Genomic DNA, 21,271 nt, shown 5'->3' on the forward strand with positions numbered 1-21,271 from the left:
CCTTAGAAAATGCCAGAAAATAACTAGATCATACCCAGCTGAGCATCCCTTGAGGAAAGAAATAGAATCACATACTGTTATAGTGCTGCATTATTTTGTTATATACAAATGGTAATCATCCCTCACAACAATCTTAAAACTAGCAATGGTAGCAAGAAGTCTCCCATGAATCTCCTCAGAACCAGGTGCCTATTCCTTCCTTTATGGGTCAACATGTGGACAAAAACCATCCTGCCTCATAGTCTAGAGAAATATTTTCTAGTCACTTTGAGTGACAGGAGCCATCTTCAGAGAGCCCAGAACTGTTTCCAATAGGGAAACCACACATTTGAAAATGTATGTCCTGGATGCTGTGAGATGAGTGGTTCCTTTTCTCATTCTATAGAAGATTGGAGCTATTGATGAGAAAGCTCCAATAAGCAAATTTGAGTTAAACATGCCTAAAAGGAAAACCTGGATAGGACCCCAATTGGATGGAGGAAAAGGTAGAACTGGGGAAAGAAAGAAATGAAAAGGTGTGTTTTTTGTACTTTAACATTTTACTAATGTGATGGATGCCTCCTAACAGTTATCTACTCTGTCTGGATTGTACTCCTTTGGGGCAAGTATTGTCTCTATTTCTATTATTTGCACAGTGCCGGCATAATGGGATCTCTTGATAGTACTATAATAATACTAGTAACAATAACAATAATGACAATAGCAAATCACCTTTAGCGTTAAGATAAGCTTGAAAATGTGAAACTGAACGTAATCAGTTTCTATCAGAGCTAATCTATTGGTAAAAAGTACCAGTATTATAATCACATGCTCAGTAATAAGTTTACAAGTAAAAAAGAAGGAATTTTATTTCTTCATTCAGTCCTGTTTTTAAATAAATGCATAGTTAGTTACTTCTTACTTGTAAATGCTGTAATTTGCTTTTATTTCAGAAATCCTGTATAGTTTAGAAAATGAGTAACTTAAGGCTTTTAGCACAGAAGTGTTGCAGCATATGGTAATCCCAGTCCCAAACACTAAAATGTGCCTGTCTGTGCCAGCTCTTAATTACTAGCTCATTAACACTCAGGTGTCAATTGCTGGTGGCAAAGGCAATACTCAGTTGGCCTGGTTTCTGTCATGCACAATGTAATTAAATTGACCTCAGCAAAAGGAGCCCAGTAGTTGTTTGATACCACTTGGACACTGGTTTCAGGCACTAATCACAATAGTGTAATTTAGTGAATCACACAGTGTAATGAGGGAAAGACTCTGGAGAGTAGCAAATTGTACTTGCATATGTAATAATGACTTTAAGGACAATTAGAGAAATAATCACTGCTCTGTTTTGTTCCAAGCTAATAATGAACTATGTAACTATTTGAGTGTGCAATGTTGATCTAAAACTTTAGCAGATATATAGGACTATCATTTAAAAAAATGTTAACAGTATATTAATAAAAAAGAATGAAGAATTTTAATATTAAGGGCAAACCCCTGACCTCAGTATTACGTTCTTTAACGTACTGGCTGTGTGGAAGGTCTTTGAGTAGTCCATAATGCATCAAATCAACTTAGGGGCTGAGCATAACTTACTGATCTCCAAAGGGTAAGGAGAAATATATGTCTGTAGCAGCTTTAAAAGGGGAACTGAGGCACTGGACCGCACAATAGTTATGAGGCTGTAACTTTTGTGCATGAGCCTGTAGCAAACCCACTCCAACTTTAACACTGGCACAATTCCAAAAGTGAACTTGTCATTCCTTTCATTGTGCCCATATACATGAAGGATGGGGCATATTTAGAGTTGTAGTGAATATACCACTTTCTGCTTCAGTATGTAGGATCCTTGTTATCATAATATGTTACTATCTCACTATGATTAATATATTTTATTCTTACAAATAGCCTGTGAGGGTGGAAAGTATTGTCTAATTTATAAACAAAGAACTGAGGTACAGAGAGGATTAAATGCCATATCCAATAAAACAAAAACAAAGCACATATTGACTTAAAGAAGGATTTGGGCAGAACTGAGGCACCTAAATCCAAAATTGTGATTAAAAATAAATTAATTAATTAAAAAGTCTGGTCAGTTGTCCTCTAAAAATCAGTAAGCATCATGATTACCGTAAAGGTTCCCTAGCCACCTAAAAACCTACTTATATGCATTCCCAGAACTACCCCAGTGTAAGTGACCTGGTGCTAAAACCTGACCAGGATTCAGAAATTCAGTTTTCCTTTGCCTCTGTCTCCTGAGAGGCCCAGTCTAGTAGACATTCTCAGGGTATACACACTGATATGGCTGAGCCTCTTAGAAAATAAATTTGTATACATCTTCCTTTACAGCACCATGGTGGTAGTGGCTATATAATAGCCTAGCAATTAGAACATCTGTTCTAGAAATGGGAGACCCCTAGGGTGTAGACAAAAGTGATAATTTTTGCCTGATCTGACCACAGAAAACAGTCTATAGCTGTGACCAAACACAAGTACATGGTTGCAAACAGCTTAAAAAATGCTGATTGGGTGAAAATCTGACCCTTCTTTGCATGAGGTATCAGATAAAGATGTTACAAAATGTAGTGTCTTTTGTAACTTGTGTCTGCAGAGCTCTCAGCCTGTAGCTATTTTCAGAATGGAAACAGGGAAAGGGAGTAGAGGGAGTTCAGTCTGTGGGGTTTTTCAGCCCTCCCTGGAGGGTGGGATGGGTGTATTGCAGCTCCCCTGAGGTGGAGCGGGGGCTCCAATTCACCTACCCCACCCTTCAGCACCAGCTGAAGTCCCAAGAATGGCTCTCTCTGCTGCCTTTCCCCCTCCCATTCTGAAAACAGCAAGCACAGGCAGAGAGCTGTGGCTATTGCTATAGAAACCTGGCTTCAGGCTCCCAGCAGGAATTAGGTTCCCATCCCCTCTGGAAGCAACAGTGAACTTCTGTTTGGTCTGTGGTAACACTGTAATTCAGAATGGTTTGCAAAAATTGCTCTGAGTTACAGCTGGGAGCTACAATACTGTCTGCACCCCTAGAGTCAATTCCCCCTTCTGGCTGAGGGATTCCACCTCGTCCACTTCCCAAGACATTTTTCTGCCTCTGCTTTGCTGTGCAGCAAATCATGTGATAGTCACAGTCGTTTGTACATTTAAACAAGCACCTAACCTCATCATCAGAACTGACGTCAACTTCCTACAGCTAAAAACACAAAACCTGCCAACTATCTCCAGTACCCCCACAAACTGCACACCAGAATCTATCAAAGACAACAAAACCCGACTACCTGTGAAGACACATTTCTCACCAAAAAAACACTCTCCCTCCAGTCTCTCAGGCCTCTGAGAGGGAAAAAATTACAATGCAAACCACTTTTCAGAGCTGGGCCTGTGAACTGCACTTCATCAGCCTCCTAGGTAGTAGGTACAGAAACTCATGGACTCAATATAGATAGTGGAGTTCTGGCACACTGCGACCTGCCAGACATCTGACACTCTAGGCACCTCTGCACTTTTACCTGCACTGCTTCATCCTCCTTTCCCCCCTACCCCCCACTCCTGCCTGTCCCTCACCCCCTGATGTCTCCATTTCCAATTCCACTGACTAGCTTTCTTCCCTGCATTGCAGGCCAGGCCAGCCTCTGTCTTCTTTACTATTCCTTCCATCCAGGACAAGACTGAGCAGGTATTTCCTCAGCATGACGAAGGGGTGTTCAACCCTAAAGCTGGCATCCCGGGCAGCTAAGCTGAGCTCACCGGGAGCCTCACAACTGCACTGTAACCAGCCAGGCCTGTCAAAGATGTGACAGGACTGGGCATTCCCCAGCCAGGACTTTGTGCATGCGTGCATTAGCTGGAGGTTATGGCACTTCCTCCCCACCTTTCACCAGGGGATCATTGGTCCTGGCATTTATGGGGCTGCCGCGCCACCAGCAGTCCCATCAGGCCTCCCTACCCTGGCAGGGTGCAGTTTTAGTGGTCATGCCCAGGACCTGGGGCCTCCTCCTTCCCCATAGGCCCAATCCCATACCTCCAGAAACTTCTCCTGGAAGGGAAATGAGCTCAGCAGGGACCACCACCAGCAGCCCTTTCCCCCTCCAAGGCATCCTTCACTATTAGGTGCAGCCTTTGCTCTACATAGCAGATGCCAACAAAGTTGGCATCACAGACAGCCTTCACCATATTGGCCCCATTGTCGGTGACCTTGAACCCATGGGTGAACTCGGCCTGCTTAACAAGCCATTCCTACACCATGCAGTTCATGGCCCCCATGATCTTCCTTGCCGTGTGGGACTCATCCAGTGCCTCATCTTGCAGTACAGCCCACTGACAGCCTGACTGATGGCACCAGTGCCCTGTGAGGGAGAAGTAGGCATGATCGCCACCCTGGCTGTTCCAGATGTTAGAGGTGAAGTGCAAGGCTACCTGCAGCCCTACCTTGTGCATCTCCTCCCTCAAGTACTCCCTGCATGCCTCATACAGGGAGGGCACCACTGCCCTACTAAAGGTAGTGTGTGCGGGCACTTTGTAAAATGGGGCCAGAGGTGCTACGAACCACCTGAACCCTGGCCACTCAACTAGGGAGAAGGGCTGGCTATCCAGAGCTAGCATTGCATTGGATAACCAGTGATCTGGGTGATTTTGCTCACCTTGGGAACATGCCCCCCTTTCTATCCACCTTTCCCCCACTGGTCTAGGGTGGCCTGCCTCTGCTTTGGGGGGAAGGGGGCTTTGGAGTGAGCAGGGGACTTCCCTTTCAGCACGCTCACTCTGGTGCCGGGCTGAGCAGGAAGAAGGGAAAGGGGGTGGTGCCTCCTCAGATACAGCAGCATCGCCATGGTGGAAAAGTGTCTCACAACCTTATCATGGCTCATGTGCCTTCGGCAGTGCTGTCAGATGGCAAACCTGGGATCATCTGCCAGCTCAAAATGCTCCCACACTACAATACTCCCCCGCTTCTGGGTTGAGGGTGAGGATCAACAAGGTGAGGCTCAACAGCGGGAGGAGCTGCCTCAGCTGAGCCACTTGCCTCTACAACCTCAGCCTCCTCCAAGGTGCTGCTTTCTGGAGGAGACCTGGGTCTAGAGGAAACTTGAGGGGTGTGGAGCACAAACTCTGATTCCCCCTCAGTCCCCAGAATTGTTTGAGTCAGTGTGCTCAGTGTCCCTACTTCCAGCTCCAGCTCCTCCTCTGGCAGTGGGAGGCTCACGCTGAGAGCTGAAATTGGGGTGAAGGAGACAGTGATTCCACTGCTGGTGCCTGCTTCTGGACTGAGTGGAGCTGGTGCAGGTGCAGGGACGTGAGGTGCAGACACTGCTCCCACCTCCTTGCTTCCACTGGCAGCACTGATGTCATGGCTGTGTTTGGGGGTGGTGGGGCTTGCAGCTCTAGCTCTCGCCCTACCCGCTCTCCCTCCCCTGCCAGAAGACCTGGCACCTGCCTTTCCAGCATGCTTCATATTTATCTTTCCTGAGTTGCAAAATGTCTTTGTGTTTGTGTCAATACTTTTTGTATTGTGTGTTTTGTTCCCTCTGTTGCATGCATGCACTGAACTCTTCTTTAATTGTTCACTTCAGTGTTAAGAGTTATATAAAAATTGTGTACTGTCTGTCTGTCTGTTTTCTTCTCCTATGAATATCTGGTTTTTCTTCTTTATATTGTGTATCTGTGTGCAATTTGTGTGCCTCCCTGAACAGTGATGGATCACGCTGGGAGGGAAAACACAGCTTTCTTTTTTCAAAGTTTGCAAAAAAAAAAAAAAAAAAAAAGAGCAAATATAAATTCAAAGAAATGAATTGAATAGTAATAGTAATAGTAACTGAGTAGCTAAGCTAAGATAAGCTAAATTCTACTCAATCCTTTCTAACAACAAAAAGGAGCAGGCAAGTTCAACTACTGAGTAGAGCAAGCAATCTGAAATGCTTGAGTCTGAGGGTTCCTTTCTCATGCAGTTCCTGAGAGGGAACAAGCTAGGAAAAGGCACAGCACGCCTCCAAACAGATGCTTTTATGCTGTTTCTAGGTCCCTCCCCCCAGACGCTGTCATTGAAAAGGCAGAGAAATCCTTCTCACTGGCCACCTACACGTCAGTCTTCCCCCCCACTCCCGCTCCCCACCCCACCCTCCACTCTCCCTCCCTCCCTCCCCCACTCCTCCTCCCTCTTCTAACTTTCACTTTCAGTGTCCAAAGCTACGAAGCATCTGAAGAATTTCCAACGCAGTTTGGAAGCTATGAACTGCTTCGGACATCTTAACTGAGCCCGCACTTCACTCTGGACATGCTGCTTTGGATGCTGAAGCGTCCAAAGCGGCCCCAGATCCAAAGTGCGATCCGAAGCCTCGCATAGCCCTAGTTCTTAGGGCTGATTCTCTGAATATGGGACATACATAAAATCAATTCTATAATCACGGTGAATAGTTAAAAAAAATCATGCCAAAGACTGTAGCTCATCTGCTAAATAGTTATTGAACTGGGAAAAGAACAAAGGGGAAAAAACTCTAGTTCCTTGAGAATGATGTAAACAGATTTGCTGACAAGTTTATGCAAAATATGTAGAAGAGAGAAATCATTTCTAGAGGTGTTACAAACTCTAATGAATAGATGAAAGCGTTTTGTCTATGATGTGTTTATTAAAGATTGAGAATTCTAGAGGAAGTGATCTATCTAGCAGTAGGAGAACAATGTTATGCACAGATTATGAACAGAAAGGAGGAAGCTGTCTTGAAGAGTGGCAGGCAGTCAAGGAAAGATGTTTTCTAGTGAAGTGCTCACAGATGCAGCAGGTGGGACTGTGGCAGTTGAAAGGGGCCCCATCTACAAATAAAGGAGATTCAGCACCTTTTGCTTCCTGAATAAGTTTCCATCTGGAAAACAGTTCTCAGTATGGGTTGAATAAACTAACAGTTAAAAGGGGGGAAACACCTCAAACTAAATCTCTTAGTAGATACTTGTAAACTAATCCTGAATTGCTTAAAAAAGAATGATTGCATTGCTGAACAATCCACCCTGAGATCAGGAGACTGGGAGTGTTGTGGCAGAGGCAGGGTCTAACGTTTTTTAAATTATATTAAAACATGTAATAGTCAGCTTTTCAGAGTTACTACGTATCTCTGGTTCCCCTTGACCTGGATGGCACCTGTGAGCACTCATCACATATTAAAATCAGGCATTGTAGACATATGAAATGCTTTAAAATAAATATAGCTAAAATGTATTCAGCATGTACTAGTAAATCAAGCCAATGTTTAGCAGGTTTCTTGGGCTGTGGGTTATGAGTGATCTTTTCACAGGCCAGTACTAAGACAAGATTTAGTTGCCACAAAAACTCTTTACTCTGGACATGTCTACACAAGATGCTACTGTGCACTTATATAGTACTTGTATAAACAAGTACTAAGTGAATGCACAGTAACCCGTTACTGAGCAGTAACACCAACAAATGCCTTTTTCTGATACTACTACGTAGTAGCCAAATACTACTGTGCAATCAATGTCTCATGTAGATGCGGCCTCTGTGCAGCTCTAAACCAGTTCACCCCAAAGATAGGCACACGGGAAGAGAACTGAGTGCTTCAAGTACAAGGGCAGTAAGGTGAAACCCTTGTGCATAGACTTCAATCCCACGGCAAGCCACTTCATCAGTTTGTTTATTATAATATTTGTAAGAGATCTTAGAGGACTATACACAAACAATTGGATTAGTTACTCATGACTTTAATAGAACATTTTTCATCCATAGACCTCAGATTGCTTTTCTGGGGATATGTAAGACTTCCTGGTACAAGTTCCCAGATAACAGTTGATAGAGCTTGTGCTATGGAGCTTTTGTTTTCCATTCTTTTTATACCGTATTCAATAATGGGTTATATTTTCTACAGGAAAATACTTTTTTGTGATTAACACTTTTTATTCTCTTTTCTAAGAAATCATGAAGGGATTGATATTTTTTCTTTCTTAAATACAGACTTTGGTCTAGAGGCTGTTGTTTGGAGATACTTCCTTACATAGACTACAGGTTGCAAATTAGGAGATGGTACTTTAGCTAAGCTAGTTAGAGAAACCAAGGGGCTGCAGAGGCTTGTCTGTAGCTCCATGGATAATGTTAATTGTTAGTTCTTATTCATGTATGCCTGTACTTATTGAACCTAGTGCCCATTTAATGAACAAGGAGTTCATAGTAGATGTTTGGAGTGATGCAAAATGACCTTTGTGTTTCTTTGATGCTTGATCTTCTCTGTGGATATTTGAGGAGTGCTGGAGGAATGTTCTGAAATATTACAACTTCCAGTGGCCCCAAGAGACAGGAATCAGTGAAACACAAATAAACTCCAGTCATTTCCCCTTATCCTTTGTCACACCTGCTAGATTGGTAGAGAAAGGAAAGGTTGGTGTAGGAAGCACGAAAGAAATTTTATGTCATTAGAAGATCTCCTTACCTTGCGTTTGCCTCCTTAGATCATCCATGACAGTTAAAGTCCCCCAGACCATTAGAGTATTTGTTCTTTTGGTCGAGTTTTTCATCCCCCAATTCCAGTCCCATATGACAGTTAAAAAAGCTCTCAAGCACAAATGTAATGTCCAGGAATATTAAAAGCTCCCAGAAGACCCAGGGGATAATTCCTCCTGCACAGCACCAGAGAATGCCAAATTCCAACATCCCTTCGCTGGTTTAAGAAGTTATTCAGTGGACAAATCTGTAATTAGGAGAAGCTTTAACAGGGAACACCATAGCCCATAGTGCACTCAAGAAAGGTTGCTCACTGCTTTATACCATTTACACTACCTGGGTTACCATATTTCCAGTTGCAAAAAAGAGGACATCTGGGGGTGGGGAAAGGAGAGGGAGTTAAGGGGGGGAGGGGTATATAATGGGGGGGCAGTGATATGTAGATGCTCTGCCCCTGCCCCTCACATCCAAGCCACAAACCCCCCAGCCCTGCTGCTGCCCCTCACTCGTGACCCACTCTACCCCGCCCCTCCCAGACCATGGTGCCCCTCACTCCCAACCCGCAGGCCCCCTGTCCTTGCTGATACCCCTCATTCTTGACTCATAGCCCCCTGCCCCCCCAACCCTGCTGGTGCCCCTCACTCCTGGGCCCCAGCCCCAAGCAGCTCCTTGCTTGGGCAAACCTGAAGTGCTAGGAAAAAAGCAGAGGCAGAGCAAAATCCCAGACATTTGCTTGCATTTCAAAAACCTGCCCAGACAGAGGACCCCCCAAAAAAGGACATGGAAAAAAAGGAAAACCCAGTCGTATGGTAACCCTACACTACAGCTCACAGAGAAGGCCAAAAACAAATGTTTCTTAACACTCTTTTAGCTCCTTCTCCTGCTGGGATATGAGTTCTGCACAGTGCAATTTACAGTCACAACATAGAATCTCACCTTCTATCTTCAGTCTATTTTCATCATTTATTTATTTACATATGGCTACTTGACTATAAAAAATTAAGTTCCATAGCAACCGCGATTGTTTTCACTATTTGGCCAAATTAGTCTCCTTCCAATGGACCTCATAGGGCAAGATTCTCATCTAGTAGATATGAGAAATACACTGATTTACATGAGCTGAGAAAATGGCCTTGCATCATATGGTTAGAATTTTGCCCAGGCGAGAAATTTAAACTGAAGCTAGCATTTCTAGAAAAGTTCTATAATTGACTGTATTTCCATATAAAGACTGTTTCCATTTCTCTTCTGCTATTATTTCATACAATTTGTTTAAAGAGAAACTCTCTGACTAATTAAGCAAATGCATAATACAGGGGTTTGCTTGTTTGTTTGTTTGTTTGCTTGTTTCCTTGTTTGCATTTGTTTTTTAGAAGAATAAAACAAAACTGAAAAAGAAAAGCCCAAAGGATGTTGAGTAATACTAGTGTTCATGTGAACACAGGGTTTTTTTGCTTTTTTATTTAGAATAACTATTACCCTGCAGTGTTTTCATACCAAATACTACAGCTTTTTGCTAATGCATGACATCCATAAAGTAAAATTATATAAGTATAAAACTCCTTATTAAATTTTAAGGAAAAAAAAATTGCTTACAGGCGCTCATGAATTTGTCATTTAAATTCCTTCATCAATGAAACCACTGCTTCCTCTAAGCATATGTAAAGATAAGTCATTATCCTCCTTCCAAATCAGTAGAAAGCCTAACAACAGTTTGGCTGCTGGTGGCTGCCTATCATGTTAACCCATATTGTCCCATTTTTAACTTATATGCCCCTGTTGTTATATTTTCATCCATCTATTGGCTTTCATCTTATATTGTAAATTCTTGTAGACAGATTCTATGTTTGTACAATACATAGTATAAAAAGATCCTGGTCTATGACTGGGATTTATAAGCAGCATGGTAACAGAAATAATTAATAATATTCAATGTACATGTTTTATTCTAACTGTAGCTAATTGATCTTGTTGCTGTGACCCTTGTTTTTGCAGCATTATACAGTAAACATATCCAATGGACATTGAGTACAACTGGCATAGAAATGGATGATAGTTATATTGACTGTTCTGCATCACCAAAGCATGGATACATTGCGGGGGGAAGTGAAGAAGGGGGTTGGGGAGAGAGCGAGCAAAAGAGTGAGCCAGCTGAATCTTGTATGTCAGACTCAGTGGGCGTGTCTACATGTGCTTTTATGTGTGCCTAAACTTAATGTGCATTTGCCTAATGTGCATTAAGGCAATTTAGGCACTCATCCACACGTGCATGTGCTAAGGCATATGAACTGGGTGTGCAGACTGACTTGAGACTAGAGTTAGTCCCAAGTCAGTTGAGATGCACAGCATTAATGCACCTTAGCGCATCTACACATCCATTAAGGCATTTTAGCTATTTGTATCTAAATTTGAAACCTGCTTCTGCAGCTTTTGCTGTAATAAAATTTAGGTACAAATAGCCTTAAATCACCATTTTTAAGGCGCATTAAGGGCACACACCTTAAATCGGCATGTGTAGACATGCCCTGTATGTCCCACGGGCTCATTTTACCAATGTATAAAATCTGCAAACAAAGAAACAGTCTCCTGAAACAGTAAATGAGACAGATATCCCACTGACCTCAACTGGACTATTTGTGGAAATATTATTATTCTGGAACCTTTCAAATAATCCAGACTTTGTGAAAACCTGAACTCATGGATTTTTTTTGATAATCAGCCAGTGTTAATATGAGTAAATCAGCCCCAGTGATGCATACTATTCAAATTAGATTCTTATACTGGCCTAATCACAATAGTATCTGAACACATTTTATTATTACATTTAATGACATGACTAATATCTGTTAGGTATTAACTATCTCGTAGACCCAGTGAGTCCTCTAAGACTTACAGATCTTCAGGAAGTAGCTCTTCTGTCTGAAATAGAAAGAGACTGGCACAGAATTGCTTTGAGCCCTGTCTTAACAAAACCATCAAGGAACCGAGCTGCTCATAAGTCTTATTTTATTTTATTTTATTTTATTTTATTTTATTTTAATTTTCTTTACATCATATTTTCTAAGCCTGATCAACTTGTGAAACAGGAACCACTGAATTACCTGCCAGATCTTCATGACAACCATCCATATTGCAATTGCTCCTTATTTTTTCAACAGGAAAATAGTTCTCATTCTGATGCTTGGACACAGCCAGACTGGAATAAGATAGTATATGGATCAAGAAATGTGACAGTCAGCATCTTTTACATCATGGGTATAGTTCCTTTAAACACCAGTGGGTATATCACAGTACTTTGTGAAAATTTCCCTTAAGGCAATTTGAGGGATTCTGGGATATCTACCCATAATGCACTGTGTTTTTTTATCAATGGAATATCCTGACATGTAGACACAAGCATTGCAACTAGTGCAAAAATAGGAACTATTTAGCTTTCATGTGAATTTGCTGAACATTTGTTTTGAAACGTTTTCCAAGGCTAGACTGGTGTTGGGGTCCTTTTTTTTATTCAGAAGCCCAGTGGTTAGTAAATTCACTCAGGTGGGAGATGTGAGCTATATCCCATCCCCTGTCTGAGAGAATATGAACCACATTTTCTACTGCCCAGCAGAGTGTTCTCACTATCATGGCTATTCTAACATGCGACTTCTTCATATTTCCTGAGATCTTCCACTTTGTATAACATACATAAATATTCATTGGCCTGGAGACTGAGAATGACTATGTGTTAGTCACTGTGGCCATAGAAGGGTACGTGCCTTCCAGACTCTCCTCTGGTATATATTTCATTATTTATGCAACATGGAATATTCCATACAGAGAATGCCATATAGCTTGGTAAGTAGGACACTTTAATGGGAGATGGGGGTTGGGTGATCTCAGGAAAAGGAGGGAATTGAACTCAGACATCCTACATCCTCAGTGAGGTTCCTAACAACTGAACCAAAAGGGGGACACTTCTTGATTCCCTCTGCTGTCCCAATGGCATCTACCCAACCACATAAATGTTGTTTGAAGTCTTATCTCATGTGCAAAGCAAACACACAAATGGCTAAGTGTTCAGTAGGCTGTGCTCTGAGTGGACAGGGATGTGTGTTATACATGTGTACCTGGGAGAGTGTATATTCCAAACTGCAACTAGGAAAAAAATCCATGAGTAGCAGGCATTAGATGAAGGGATTCCATAGTTTAGTCCAGAGTTTTCCAACTTCTGAGTGGCCATGGGTCACAGCCTGTATGGGCCACTGGGCCCCCCTGGCATGTGAACCTGGAACGGGCAGTATGACACCCCACACCTGCTCTTTGGTCAGACTGGCACCCCACCCCCCATAAGGGCTGCAGGCTCCCCAGACCCCCACAGGTGGGGGTAGGAAGCATGATGCAGAGGAGGGATCGGGATTCTGGGGACCCCAGGAGCAGGAATAGCTGGAGCAGGAGCGATGGGAGAAGTGGTGGCTGGGTGGGAGCCCACAAGCCAACTGGTGGCCTGCAAGCCACCAGCTGGACAGCTTTGGAGTATGTATAAGCATTACATTTAGATCTCCCTGACTGAGCTTAGGGCAATATAAATGGCTGGCTCTGCAAGTGTTTTCAGGGCTTAGGTCATCCTAAAAATGGCATGCCTAATCAGAGGAGAACTAATTTAAGATTGGCATCAGTTCACTGATCTAAAATGGATTAATCCAGCCTATGGTGACATAGTTTGTTGCTATGGTGATATAGCACTGGATGCCAAAAGTACATCATCGTAGTGACACACTACCTTGTTATAGCATGCCGCTACAGTGATGTAGCTGCTAAAAATAACTGTGCCACCAGGACAGCAAAGTAATGGCCATTACTGCTCCATCACTTAGTATTTCCTAAAGCAAGTACTAAATGATGGTTCAGTAACAACTGTACCATGAGAGGGGCACATGTAGACATGCTCACTAAGTACCTTTTGGGCAAGGAAATTGAAATAGGAAGCTGCCCTTTCATCTTTCAACATCTTGATAATCTAGCTGTTCATTTCCTTTCGTTTTCTTACATGTAGCTAAGAATAAAATATTTTTGGGCCAAATGGAATGTTTTGTTTAAGACAAAATGAGGTTTTCAAAACTCTACTCATTAATGCTCTTAATATTAGGAAATGACAGAATTCAATTTGCCTGAACCCGTATATTTTCCCCCTTGTGTATGTGGATTATGCTAAAGTTTTCATTATGGGTGAATTATATTTTCTTTCATGCACCTAAATGGCAGGTTTCTAGCCATGTGAGCAATTTTGGCCCTGCTTCTTGGCATGAATAAATATATGCATATAGACTGTGCATGAACAGTGAATTGTCCAGGCACATACATGTGTACCTGAATGCAAGTCCCAAAAGTCATGGGGAGGAAAACCTTCTATCCAATCTTTTCTGGAACTTCTTTGAAGTTGAATCACTGATCCTTGCATTTAATAGTCTTTGGATAAAATGGATAAAGAAGAGTACAGTCAGAAAGTTTCTCTCTCATTAGAAAGCAAGTCTAGACTAGAACCTAGGATATGCTCTTGTTTTGCACCAAAGTCATCCCACTGAGCCAACCAACTACTCTCTAGCTTGCCCTTATCCTTTTGGCCTCACATGGCTTGGCTACCCAAGAAGCCAGTTTCAATAGAGGAAAAGAAGCTCTGAAGAAAGGACTAGAGAATGAATTACCTGGGGCATGTCAGTTAGAGTGCTGTTCTGAGAAGTCAGAGAGATGTGGATCTCCAGTTTCCTGGGCAAAAGATGGGTGGGCAGAGATGTGGTGCTATATATGTGTACTTGGGTGAATGTAAATCCTTTAATCATTTTGCTTTTGGGGCTAAGATGCTGAGGAAGGGCACTCCTCCTTTGCCTAACACCTATTGTGAGTTTCTAGCCAGCTGTATTCTTGGGACTTAGATGTACATGCACATCCAGAATGGGCATGCATAGATAGCCATGTCCATGCCAGGCCAGCATATAGCCTATTGTGAATGCTCAGGCTATGTACTCGTGCTTACGTATTCAAAGTGTAGTGATAATAGATACTAGATATGCAACCTGTGCATAAAAGTGCCAAAATCATAGCTTATACAACTAGAAAGCTGTCATTTAGGAACACAAAGTGAAATGCATATGGACTATTTTTTTCAAAACCCCAAACCCTATCTTACAATACAGGATGGATAGGGAAATATGTAATCTACATTTTTATCCTCATCATTTAACATGTGTTGTTATACCTTTGTAACTGATATGCTTTGCTGTGGTGTGCCTTTCCAAATTCTTCCTCGACTTTTGTTATGAAGCCCACCACAATATCTGAATAGCTTCCAAATGTTAATGAAGCAAGGAAATATTATTATCCCTATGTAACAGAAAATAAATCAAGACACAGGAAGACTAAGGCCAACATTTACACATCCATTGACTTTTGATGTCTCAGTGATAAGGGAATCAATTTGACACAGGCAGTGCCTGATTTTCCCAAGTTCTTGTGCTTCTGAGCATTTCATTGGCTTAAGTTGTGAATGCTTGGTACTTCTGAAAACCAAACTGCAAGAATATATTTACACAACACAGTGTAGTACCATGCAGAACTAGCTTAGGTATAAGAAACAGGACAGCTGTCAGTGTAATGCTCTGCCCAGACTAATTAGACCGTCTGGTAACAAGCTAGCTTGGGCATCTTTCCATAGTACTGTGTTATCATGTAAACATACACAATGACTGTGCTAGCTGGTCACAACAGTAGACTGTGAGGGAGTCTGAGGGAGATGTATAACACAGTAAACCAAGGAGCTGCATATACTGGAGTGGCCCATTTTATAAATTGCATAGACAAGCACATGGATTTCTACGATAGCTTCTAAGGTAACATATCTCCTGTATCTCCTATTGTTTGTTTGCACAATGGCTCAAGGAATGCATCTCCTGCATGCCAAAGTCAAAAGCCTTGCAATCTTTAAAACTCCTGCTTAGCTTCTGCCCAACCCTGGAGGATGCCTAATCCTATGATATGCTCATTATCATAATGCATGCTCATTATATAAGCACTAGTTGCTGAACCAGAAGTAGCATAATCACCTTAGTGTGGTAGTACACGTGTCAAGTTGGTTTGCTAACTTTGAGGATGTGATGCACTTCTTTTTCTTACATGGCAAATTGCACATTCTTTTCAATACCATTTTTTTTTTTGAAAAAGTGAAATACTTTCAGCGCTGAGCAAGCATAGAAGCTTGTGTCCAAGATGGTTAAATTCATAAAAAACTGAAAACAAGGATATAATAAAAATATAAGACAACCCTAATGTACATTTCCACAGCATAAATGCTGTTCCTACTACTTCTGTAATTATATTACTAGAAACAGAGGACAAATTAGACTGCTGTATTTTTAACCCTCCTCAGTGACAGAAAAGCAAAAAGTAAATATTCAGCATTCATGGTGAAAAGTAAATTAGATTGTTAACACTGTAAAAAGCTAATGATCTGAGGTGATAGGAATAAACAACGTAAGAAAATCTGTAACTAATTTGATTTTTAACCTGGCACTGCTGTTTTAATATCCACTACACTTTGTTTTATTTACACCATATAAACCAAATAGAACAGGATTTATTTTTTTTTGGATGCCTTACTTCTCCAGAGGCTGAGAGAGGTTATAATATCACTGTAATATATGCTGTATTATCTCTTTAGACTGTATTAACTAACTACCTTCTCTCTCAGAGTTCCTCTTTCCTTTGTTGCCAGTCATAAATATAAATCAGATCAAGCTTTTTCACAAAGTTGAATGTCTCTGAGTTCTAAGGGCACTCTTTATCCTTAATTTCAGGGGCAAGAATGCTTGCTTACATTGTTAATTTTTTGCAGATACACTAAGCCACAACAAACACATTACTGTCACAGTGAACTCTTTGTTTCTTGTGATATTTATGTTGTTGAATAAAAGACTATTTAAATACAAATTAATGCCATTCATGAGAATAGTAAAAGTAGAAATAGAGAGTGATCATTTTTTCCTCTTTATAATAAACACCTCCATAAAATTATTTGTTTTAGGTAGAGTCTGCTCTCAGCTACATAAATATGTATCAGAAGTAGTGCCACTGAAGGAAATGGAATTACTACGGAGCATAATTTAGCCTGCAGGTTTCCCCTCAGCCAGATGCTAGGTTTTTTCACACTGAGTCATAAATGGAAACTTAGAATAACTTCAACAAATGGCTCTATGCATGTGTCTGTGGGTGTGTGTCAGTACATGTGTGTATGTGGACACATTTGCACTAAAGCAGTGTTTCTCAACCTTTTTTACACCAAATGTTGCCACAGAATAACTTTGAAATCACTCATTCATTGAGCCATAAATGAAATGAATGTGCTTAATAATGTGTTTTGAACCCACTTGTGTCTTAAAGATGCATGCACTTAGCTGTACTCATGGAGGTTAAGGCTGAAGAACAGTTGCTATTATAATCATTTGTAAAATTTACAAAACATTCATCATTTGGGCTAATATATATTTTATTATTCTTGGTCTCTCTCTGCAGCTTCATTTTTTGCTCTAGTTTGAGCATAATCTCTTCACTGTTTTTGTGTTCTTTGTATGTAGGATTAGTACATGTTTCTCATGTAGACAGACAGAGCTGCACCTGGAATGCTTAAAAACTGAAGCTTTGAACATGGAGATATTTTTTACTGCCTTAGCTTTACCTTGAGACAGAATCTTTGGGATGATCTAAAATAGGACCATCTGAAAAGTGCATATTGAGCATGTACAAGAGCATATTTCTTTAGATACATGTACACGTAGCCCTGGTGATACCTATTTGAAATGCACTTATAGTTAAAAAAACAGTTAGTTAGGTTTCCCATTTTTGGCTTGAAATAATAACAGCTTCTCTGGAGAAACTTGTAAGATATACATGTTAAAAAGTGTGAAGAACCTGAAAATCTCTATGACATCAATATTATTTCGGCCATTGCCTTCAGTGGGAATAGCTTGGATGCTGAATGCACAGAGCCAGGTTTAATGTTAATGAAATGTTCAGGTTGCAGGATCAGTCCCTTGAGTCTGGAACTTCCAGTTAAGGTCTGTATGGGTACTTTCATTCTGCTATACTATTTAAAGTCAGTCCTTTTTAGCTTTTTTATTATAGTTTGCTATTTATGTAAATCAGAACTGAGGTATTGAAATATACAGTTGAGCTATTATAACAGAGCAAACTTCACTTTTGGAATCTTCAGCTGTTGAGTGCTTGAGTTCAGAAATGTGTTTTGTTACAAATGGGATTGATTACATTTTTGCATATTGCAAGTTAGCATTTAATATTTTATGTATTATTTACCATTTTTCTCTTCAATTCTTGATTTTCAGGAAGAATAGCAAACCTTTCACCTGAATCCAGTGTGTCAGTATTGATGCTCTGTGGTTTACCAGATTGACACACAAATGGCACATAAATAGTTTACAAACAAATGGCACATTCCTCAGTCCAAGTACAGAAAACGGCATCTGTAGCTTTACCACAGTCCAGTTCATCATCACTAAGAAAGATTTCCAGCATTTAAATCTGTATGTAACACTTCTGACAGGAAGCTTCTTAAATGACATATTTGCTTTCTCAAGAATTACACCCAAATAGATTTCATTTTTCCTGATATTACAGCCAACCTATAATAGCATGAACTTTATTAACAAATTCAAATTTAAAAACAATTTCAGTTCAAGAAAGCTGTCCAAGTTTGTTCTTGCCCATTTCTTACATAAAGGATTATCTACAAAGACACATATGCTCAACAATAGATTTCTCATTGTATATATGTGTGTCGGTGTACTCACATATGTTGATCCAATTTGTACTAAAACAGATTAGTGAGAAAATAAGATAGAAGAGCTTCTTAAGAAGCTTTTGAATAAATGGTTGCGGGGATCAGTGCAACAGACTGAACTTGCAGTTTCAGATTTTCTCTTAGTGGTAATATCATAACTAAGTTTTACAGACCTGCTCATACCATATTTAAAAAAAAATCAAACTCCATTATGAATAGAAATCTGGTACCAATAAACTGCAGTCTAATAGTAATGAATAAACTGAGTAGAAGCTACTTATTATGAGCCTCTTATGAAGAACTCTTAGGGCATGTCTATATGTGCTTTTTCACGTGCCTAAACTTAATGTGCATTTACCTAATGCACATAACGGTGATTTAGGCACATGTCTGAACATCCACACATTAAGGTGCATTAATGTAGTGTGTGGACTGACATGTGACTAAAGTTAGTCACAAGTCAATTGACACACACAGTGTTAATGAGCCTTATCGCATTAACTATTTGTGCCTAAATTTGACATCTGCTTCTTCAGGTATCAAATTTAGGTGTGAATAGCCTAAAATCACCATGCTTAAGGTGCACTAAGGGTACACACATGTAGACGTGCACCCTTAATGAGTCTTAAATCAGGTTTAAGTGCCTTAAATCAGCACATGTAGATGCACCCTTAGTGAGAAAAACTGGAGGCCTGAATATATGGAACAATAGTAGATTCTAAGCAGCTTTCTTTCTACAGATCATATAAATGTATAGCAAGCTTCAAAACAGCCCTAAAAATTTACTGACATAAGATTATCTATCCATCTGCCCTAAACCCCTGAGAAATTATAAAGCATTGCCAAAAGAGTGAAAAGAAGGGAAAAAAGAGGAATGACACAAAGAAAGAAAAGAGCCAAAATCTTGACTTGTTCTTGTATGACCAAGTAATATATCACAACTCTGATGTTTATATGCATTTGGCCACACATGAGTGGCAGACTGTGCAATTGTTACTGCACGGTCATTTAGTACTTGCTTATGCATTTAGTATTTGCTTAGCTTGTTGCTACTCCACAGTAGCACCTGAAAAAAATGTGTGGGGATGTTACTGCGCAGTAACATTACATAAGCAAGTACTGCATGACTGCACAGTAGCATCCCCACATTTTTTTTTCAGATGCCATTGCTCAGTAGCAATGAGCTACTGCACAGTAGCATCACATCACAGTTAGTGCCTGCCAATGCTACTGTGTAGTAGCAACAAGCTGAACAAGTAGCTCATTGCTACTGTGCAATGAGTAGCATCTCATGTATCCCTTTGTGTGTATAATACATAAAAAGGGACTTAATTCCCATTTTAAATGTAAACCATAATGGAACAAACCATAACTTCTGTAATACATAAACTTATTGTCTACCATGATATCTGCGCTTGTGTCATTATGTTTGCATTTATCAGTAGGTGAATTATTTCACTGGCAATTTCTCAGATTTTAGTTGCAATTGTCTAAATACATAATCATTATAATTTAAGAGTTTCAGACTTTACAAGCAGATAAACATGTATTTCAGTGCATACTGTCATTCAATATTGTTATTCTTATACCACTTGGAAGCATTTTAACAAGAAACTTAAATTAACTTTTTTATTTCCTATTATTCAAGTCAAATGGGAATATATTAAGGGAAACACTCATTTTTATCTTTGAAAATACACTTTAATAAAATACTACTACTGTATATTAAACTACCTGATTTTTAAAAAAAGGAACTATAGTGTTTGTTACATTTTGAGATTCCATCACAAAGTCAATCAGAAAAAAGTTCTGAAGAAACTGAATGGGCAAGCCACTCAAAATTCTTTAATATTTATCTAATACATTAAAAATAAAAGATTTACATAACTAATATTATTTTCTTGTCCTTTTAGTCTTTTCCTAGGAAGTCTAGTTGACTCCACTGGGAGTTTTACATGGAGATAGCTTGTACTATTGTCAAATCCCAAATTGAAAACTGCACCAGATCCCTAATTAAAGAATAGATTTCTAACCCTAACACAACTGCACAGGTAAGACAAGCTCTTACAAACCCCAAACAGCCTTTTCTGGGCAAACACAGGAATCACAGAAATGTAGATTTTGCAGAAATATGAAGTCCACACCCTTGTTCTGAGATATGATTGAGTATACATTGAGCATTGTTGACAAATTTTGTCAAACCCAGTAGTTTTCAACCTTTTATAGACACAAGGCACCCCTTGGAAAATACCAACTTATAGATTTTAGTGTTTTGTTCTTTTTTACTCTAGAAAAATAAGGAAAGGAGCTTTTCTATTGCAAAGAGCTCAGGAAAACCACAACAGGTCAGAAAGTTTTTCACACTATGGATTCCTATTTGAAATCTCTGAGCTTATTTTGGGAATAATGGGTAGCTGTTTGCACACCTAACAGTGCAAATGGCATCCAGCATCACCCTTAAAAGGATCTCATGGTTGGGAATAAGTGGTCTAACCTGTTCTTGAAAGCCTTCAGTGAAGGGGATTCTATGTTTCCTACTGATCTTGTTCCACAGTTTAACTCTTCTGACAGTCTGAATGTTTTCATAGTATCAAACTTAAAACCTTCTCCTGTAAATTATGCCAATGATGTTTTTGTCCAATGAGTTGATCCAACTTTTGATGTTCAGCTGAGTGCAAAAACACGTTCAAAGTTCCTGTGGAAGGAACAGGATGGGGACAGAGGAAGGAAAGAAATAATGTTTGATTAAGTTCCTCAAAATACAGGTAAGTACTTAACAAGAATTTCAAGTGAATGAATGCTGAACTTGCATTGATTTCAGTAGTAGCTGACTGGTACAAAGTGGGCATGTCTACACATTAATTAATGTGCAGTGGTTACTGTTCATTTAATTTAGTATTTGTATAATCAAATACTAAATAAATGCATAGTAACCAGAATTACTGAGCAGTAGCATCAGCGAGTGCCTTTTTAGTGATGCTATTGCACAGTAGCCTAATAATACTGTGCAGTAGCATATTAGCACTGTCCAT

At 40.1% G+C, this 21,271-nt stretch overlaps 1 protein-coding gene across 2 annotated transcripts in view; it reads right to left on the minus strand.

Annotated features, from left to right (window-relative positions):
• Positions 1-11,402: 11,402 nt before the first annotated feature.
• Positions 11,403-21,271, minus strand: part of PCDH10 (protocadherin 10) — a 58,779-nt gene continuing 48,910 nt past the window's right edge. For both annotated transcript variants that reach the window (XM_059722054.1, XM_059722056.1), the window contains exon 5: positions 11,403-20,934. In XM_059722054.1, coding sequence (XP_059578037.1) covers positions 20,822-20,934 — 113 coding nt within the window. In that variant the 3' untranslated portion in view covers positions 11,403-20,821. The remainder of the gene's footprint in view (positions 20,935-21,271) is intronic.

The sequence above is a fragment of the Alligator mississippiensis genome, chromosome 2 (genome assembly GCF_030867095.1).
Source record: "Alligator mississippiensis isolate rAllMis1 chromosome 2, rAllMis1, whole genome shotgun sequence".
In the NCBI taxonomy this organism is placed as follows: domain Eukaryota; kingdom Metazoa; phylum Chordata; order Crocodylia; family Alligatoridae; genus Alligator; species Alligator mississippiensis.